Here is a 7,218-nt window from a genome sequence, read left to right on the forward strand (position 1 = left end):
ATCCATCCATCCATCCATCCATCCATCCATCCATCCATCCATCCATCTATCCATCCATCCATCTACCTACCTACCTATCTTTTAAAATAGAGCTGTCATTTCATTGGCATGAGGAAATTCCCAACATGGAATCACTTCCCACTGATGCAGATTGAACTTGTCCGTCACTTAGAGCCTTTCAGGTGTTATCTAGGGCACTAAGAGTTGAGGGTCTTGCTAGTGGTCACAGGGCTATTATTTGTCGGGGGCAGGACATGAATCCAGGTCATCTTGACTCAACGGCCTGTCTTCCATCCACCATTCCATGCCACTCAAATAATACTAACCACTAAGCCCTAGAATTTCCATATATCAATTCATATTTTCTTGTTGTTCAGTCATTTTCAGTTGTGTCCAACTTTTCATGATCCCATTTGGGGTTTTCTTGGCAAAGGTACTGGAGCGGTTTGCCATTTCCTTCTTCAGCTCATTTTACAGATGAGGAAATTGAGGCAATCAGGATTAAATGACTTGCCCGGGGTCACACAGCTAGTAAGTGTCCGAGGTCAGATTTGAACTTGGAAAGATGAGTCTTCCTGACTCCCTGCCCAATGCTCTGTGCACTATAGCGCCACCTAGTGCCCCACCAATTCATGCACAAGCATTCAAAATGGAAAGTTCCTCTTAGATTGTACTCACCTCTCCATGAATGAGTTTTAATTCCTCTTAGAACATTTTGGAACAAGGCACTCTAGATGGTGGTTGCACCTATAATAAACACAGAAACTGAACTTAGAATCAAAGCCATAGGCTTTTAGAAATGGAAGAAATCTTTGTGCTGATCTGGTCCCACCTCCTCATTTAGCAGAGGAGAAAACTGAGGCCCAGGGAGTAAAGAGACTCAGCTAAGGTCACACAGTAAATTAGTGACAGGATTAGATCCCAAGTTTCCTGGCTTCCAGTTGCCTGCTCTTTCCACTCTACCACTCCAGGATTCAATCAGCCAACTTATTTGGTGTGCATTTATTAAGCGTCTACTATGTACCATGCATATACTTTGGAGGACTAAGCTGGGGTAAAACTGTGTTTGCACAACAATGCTTTGGCATTGTAGGTCTTGGGAAGAAGGAGCGTCATACGCATGACTTCAACCAATGATTTTCTGGCCTTAAGAACTCTTACTTTAATGACTTTCCTTTATATTAAAGACATGTCAAGATTCTGATCACTGCATTCCTTTTAAACCATTTTTCACTCCTAGGATTCTTAGAAAAAAACAATGACCTCCTCTACAGACATCTCAAAAAGGTAAGGAAGACCATCACTGGTGTTGTTTTGTCAAGTCAGGCCAAGGCGCCAAGCATCTGTGAAGCTCCTACTATGTTCCAGGTACTGTGCTAAGCACTGGGGATACAGAGAAAATCTCTGAAGGAGCTCACAGTCTAACTAGGGAGACAAGATGCAAACAATGGTGTGCAAACTGTCTGTAGACTCGATAAATTGGAGGTAATCCACAGGAGAAAGGCACTAAGGCTGAAGATGACTGGGAAAGGCTTCTATAGAGAGTGGGATTTTACCTGGGATGTGAAGGAAGCCAGGGAAGCTGGGATGAGGAGAAAGGGCATTCCAGGTGTGGGGGACAGCCAGAAAAAATGCCCAAACATGAGCTATTGGAGGCTCTTGTGTGAAGAACAGCCAGGAGGCCAGTGTCCCTGAGCGGGGAAGAGTATACGGAAGAGGGCAGAGGGGACAAAGACTAGAAAGTGGGGAGGGGCAGGTCTGGAAGGACTTTGAACATCAAACAGAATTTTCTATTTGATAATGGAGGTGATAGGGAGCCATGGGAGTTTACTGAGTAGGGCGTGACATAGTCAGACCTGCCCTTTGGCCGCTGAATGGAGGACGGATTGGAGTGGGGAGAGACCTAAGGCAGGTAGACCTCAGCTATTGCTGTGTTCCAGGCCTGAGGTGACAGGCAGTGTCAGAGGAGAGAAGCCGGGGTATTTGAGAGATGTTTTGAAAGTAAAATTAACAGAGCTTGGCAACAGACTGGTTATGGCAGGTGGAAGAGAGCCATGGGTCAGGGATGAGTCAATAACTGTGAGCTATCTCCTGTCCGGGTCTGATCGGCTCTGCTCATTTTCCACAGGCACTCATGTACACTTTTGAGCTGAAAAAGTATCTTTGCTCAGTCAATGTTTTCTCCAATCCTATGAAGAAAACCAGGCAGCGAGGTGGCATAGTGGATAGAGCGCCGGGCTTCCTGAGTTCAAATCTGGCCTCAGAAACTTACTAGCTATGTGACTGTGGGCAAGTCATTTCACCCAGTTTGCCTCAGTTTCCTCATCTGTAAAATGAGCTGGAGAAGGAAATGGCAAACCACTCCAGTATCTTTGCCAAGAAAACCCCAGTGGAGTCACAAACAGTCAGACACAGCTGAAATAAGTAAACATGAGGAGAACCAGTCAGTCTGGGTGAATGATAGCTCTTATGCTTGAGGCAGCAAGGTAGCAAAATGGATTGGGTACTGGAGCTGCAAAGTCCTGAATTCAAATCCTGCCTCAGACACTTTGTAGCTATGTGACTCCAGGCAAATCTTAGCCTGTCTTAGTCTCAGTTTCCTCATCTGTGAAGTGAAGGTTAACACCAGCCCCAAATTTACGGGATTATTGCCAGGATCAGTTGAAATGACCTATGTAAAGTGCTTTATAAACTTCAAAGTGCTAGGTAAATGCTGGTTATTATTGTTGTCGGTGCTGCGGCTGGTCTCCCTAGAACTTGCCAGAAGCAAGAGATGACTGTCTCAGACTTACTTTACCTTTCATGTCCTGTCAGGTGCTGTGTGGGTCTAAAAACGGTATCATTAAGGAGTGCTTTCTGGTAGAAGAATTAGAAAACAGGAAAAGGCCTACAACGGTGAGTGGGAAAACTGACCTATAAAACACTGAAAGGCATCGAGGCATTTGGTTTTTTTTAAAAAAAAGTTATCTAGCCCTGGCCTGACGGCATGACCCTCATCTAGTTAGAATGAGAAAACCACAGGACATCAGAGAGGGGGAGACCTTAGAGGTCAGCTGGCCCATTTTACAGGCGGGCTCATTGAGGCCCTGAGAGAGCTCGAGATTTGCCCAAGGTCACACTCCCTAAGTTCATGGCAGGACTCTAGAACTGGCCTTCTGATTCTCATTTCAGGGCCCTAATTTCTCAGGGTAGCCATTAGTTGGATTTAAGTCATTTGCCTCTCTTTTAAGAAAACAAAAATTGGGGTGGTGTAGTGGAAAGAGAACCTCAGAACCAAGGACCTGGATTCAAATCCCACCTCTGACGCTTCCCAGCTATGTAACCCTGGTGCATCCTTCAACCTCTCAGTGCTGTTCAAGGCAATTCTCTTAAGATTCTAGGTTGCAAAGAGGGCTCTGAGATCCACATTGGCAGAAGGTGTTTCCTCATTAGGGAATTTCCTTTTCCTGAAATCATAGATTCAGTCCCTATTCCTAAGAAGGTAAAAATCTTTTTTATCCTGATATGTTGTGTCTGGAGATCCAAAGATGAATGAATTCTAAGAAGAGTCAACAATTCAACCACACGTTAATTAGTGTAAGGAAGGCCTAGTGCTGGGTGAAGGAATGCAGAGATGAAAAAGCAGACCTGCCCTCAAGGAGCTTACATTCTGCTGGGGGTGGAGGGAGGACCCCCAACAAGTAAATACCAGATTTATGCAATGCCAATGCAAGAGAATTTTGGGATTGAGAGGAGGGCACCAGGCATGTCAAGAAGGGCCATGTGAGAGAGGGCAGCCCCCGGCTGATGCTGGAAGGGAGCCCAAGGATTCCAAGAGGTCAAGGTGAGGAAAGAGTGCATTGCATATCCAGGGGATAGATGGACTGCTGTGTATGGGGAGCAGCTCCCAGTGCTGGAAGAATGGAAGTGCACAAAGAGGTGCAGAATGAAATGAGATGGGAAGATGTCGAAAAGGCCAATGCTCAGAGTCGGGATCATTACATTTCAGGTGAATTGTCTGTGCTTTTATTGGCTAGTGATGTTTCATCAGGATTCTCCGTCTCTGTAGGTTGGAACTCAATTCAAGAATAGTGTAGCCAACCTCATCGACATCCTGATGTCCAAGGAGCCTTCCTATATTCGCTGCATCAAACCCAATGAGGGAAAAGAGCCGAGTGAGTCACTGAATTCAAAGAAGCGGGAAAGGAAACAGGAGCATAAACGAGTTGGAAGGGGTTTCATCGGCCATCTTGTCCAACCCACTTGTTTTTCTTAACTAGATAAAAAATTTTTTTGTTATTTTGAAGCTGGCAGATGTTAACAAACATAAACATTTCCACATGCAAAGAACAGAAAAAAGAAGACTGTAGATAGAACTGCAAATCTCGGTTACATTCAGTTTGTACTTTTTTAGAAGTACATAACAAAGTCAACATGTTTGTTTCAAAGCCAACCTGCTTTATCTGCTTCTTCCTCTGAATTTCCATTTTTTTTCCCTCTTTGGTGCATTTAAAAACAAACAAAAAATGCTACAACGATCCCCTTGTCGTTCTTTTATCCTCCGTTTTTGGATTGTCTGTCACCAGAGATCCAGGGAGCTTAATTGATTTGTCCTACATTACACAGGGAGTAAATGGAAGAGTCAGGATTTGAATTCAGATCCTCTGACTCTGAATCTAGTGATCTCTCCACCGTGCTGTGTGACCTCTCTTTGGTTTAACATTGTAAAAAAAAAAACAAAACAAAAACTTTTTTTTCTTTTTAATATGAAGAGAACTATGTTCACCTTTGGTGGGTTTTGCCCTCTGGGTTTCCCGTTCCTTACTAAACAAACTCCTTTTCATTGTGGACCTGGTTATTTGTTAGATCTCATCACTACCTACAAGTGTCCCATGTTACCTCAGAACCAGCCGCCTCTCATTCCACCCCTCCCTGTGCCTCACCCATTCTTTTCCCTGTATTCCCAGTGCCCGCACATAGTAGGTGCTTAATCGATACTCATTGATTGACTGATTGATTTGCCTTAGTATTGCTCAAAGATTGGGAGCCACCCATTCTGTTGTCAGAGATGTTGGAAGGTGAGGTAGTTTCAAATTAATGGTTGCGATGCACCTAGGTGTCCTTTTTTGTCTCTTTCTGTAGGTAAGTTTGATGACTTCCTCATAAGGCATCAGATCAGGTACCTGGGCCTGATGGAGCACTTGCGGGTGAGACGGGCTGGATTTGCCTATAGGAGGAGATACGAGCATTTCTTGCAAAGGTATATTTTCTGTTGACTTCTCAATTAGCACTGCTGTTGCTTAAACAGGATGAGCAACATTCAGGGTGCTTGAAATTCTGATGGTGGGAGAAAGCAAGTGTTTACTGAGAATCATAGGTTTTGAGTGTCTGATTTAATTCTAACCACCGAAAGACTACTTGTTTTTTCAAATGTGTTGCATCTGGCCACCAGGGAGCAGTGTGAGCACATCCTTTAATACCCTTCAGTGTCCTGCTCGATGGTAATAAAGCAAAGATGGTTGCCGAAAATACCTAAAAGGGGAGAGCTGGCAGTGGTGATGACCCATTCTCTTTTTCTGGGTACAAATCATCATGTAAGTCTCTAAAAGGGGAAAGGTGGCAATGATGATGCCCTACTCTCTTCCTTCTCTAGGTACAAATCCTTGTGCCCAGACACCTGGCCCCATTGGCATGGTTCTCCACTAGAAGGGGTGGAAAAGCTCATCAAATACATTGGTTACAAACCTGAGGAGTACAAGTTAGGGAGGTAAGTTTTGCTCGTAGTTTTGCTCTCCTAGGAATTTATCGCGTTTCTGTTATTCATTTATGGATACTTCATCAACCATGATCTCCCCCATCCAATAGGAGCCCCCAGCGCTCACTCATTGGCAAGGTTCTGCAGGTTTATGCTGCTACTCATAAAAATATCCTTCACCCCTCTTCAGACAAAAGTGCTGTTCAGACCTGTTCAAAGAGTCTGAGGTGAGGGAACAGAAAGAGAGCAAGCCATGAATCAAAGATTCTAAAATTTAGGCCAGGCTTTGCCATTGAATAGTCTCTGGTCCCTGAAAATTGGGGAGTGTTTCCCAGTAGGGAAGTGCTTCAAAGGATATGCTCAGACAGCCCTCAAAAGAAGGCTTTAAGCTATTTACAACCACATGAAAAAAATGCACCAAATAACTAATAATAATTGAAATGCAAGTCAGCCCAACACCGAGGCTTAACTTCTCACCCAGTATATTGGGAAAGATGATAAAATAGGGACTAGTCAGTGTTGGGGGACTATGGGAAAGACAGGTACACTAATACATTGGCAGAACTATGAATTGGGACAAATATTCTGAAAACCAATTTGGTGCTAGGCAAATAAAATCATTAAAATGCTATACCGCTTGACTTCTGATCCTACTTCTAGGCATATATATCAATGACCAAGAAGGTTATTGATAAAAATAAAAGCCCAGTGTACACCAAAATATTGATAGCAGCACTTTTGTATTGGGCATGAACACAGATGCCCATCGACTGGGGAACGGCCAAAGAAATTGTGGTACATGAATGTAATGGAAAATCACTGTGCGGTAAGAAATGATGAGTGTGATGAATACAAAAAGCACAAAAAGACTTGCTTGAACTGATGCCGAGTGAAGTGAGCAGGACCAGGATACTACACAATGACTGTAATCATGTGAATGGACAGAACAGTTACTATACCACATTCAAAACTGAATATTACAAAATTATAAACACCCATCTGGATATGACAAGACACTTCCCTCTTCTCAAGGGAAGGCCATGGGTCCGTGGTTGTGCAACATTGCATATAATGTCAGATGTTTTTTCTTTGTGTTGATTGGTTTAGTGATTTTTTTTCTTTCATCCTCTTTTTAAGAAAAACTGTTAAAAGGAATGGTCCTTTGGGAGGGCAGAAAGGGTGGGATGAGGGCGGAATGTAGGTGATCTAAAAACAAGATACTAATAAAGAACTATTTTTTAAAAAAGAAATGGGAAAGTGATCAAATGACTTGCCTAAGATTGATCTCTCTCTCTGTCTCTGTCTGTTTGAATCTCTCTTCATCTTTCTCTTTCTCTTTCTGTCTCATCTCTCTTTCTCTCTCCACTCTCTTCATCTCCTTCCCTCCATCTGTCTCTCTCTCTCCCTCCCTCTCTTTCTTTTTTCTCCCTCTTCCTCCATCTCTTTCTCTTTCCACTCTCTTCATCTTCCTCTCTCCATCTCTC

The 7,218-nt window shown here is 43.5% G+C and overlaps 1 protein-coding gene across 1 annotated transcript in view; it reads left to right on the forward strand.

The window, feature by feature from the left end:
• MYO1H (myosin IH) overlaps positions 1 to 7,218 on the forward strand; it is a 48,356-nt gene that overhangs the window by 24,276 nt on the left and 16,862 nt on the right. Inside the window, exons 15-19 of the mRNA XM_027865107.1 lie at positions 1,241 to 1,287; positions 2,815 to 2,895; positions 4,049 to 4,154; positions 5,122 to 5,239; positions 5,633 to 5,746. Coding sequence (XP_027720908.1) covers positions 1,241 to 1,287; positions 2,815 to 2,895; positions 4,049 to 4,154; positions 5,122 to 5,239; positions 5,633 to 5,746 — 466 coding nt within the window. The remainder of the gene's footprint in view (positions 1 to 1,240; positions 1,288 to 2,814; positions 2,896 to 4,048; positions 4,155 to 5,121; positions 5,240 to 5,632; positions 5,747 to 7,218) is intronic.

This window comes from Vombatus ursinus, unplaced genomic scaffold, assembly GCF_900497805.2.
Source record: "Vombatus ursinus unplaced genomic scaffold, bare-nosed wombat genome assembly UNPS02001287.1, whole genome shotgun sequence".
Lineage (NCBI taxonomy): Eukaryota > Metazoa > Chordata > Mammalia > Diprotodontia > Vombatidae > Vombatus > Vombatus ursinus.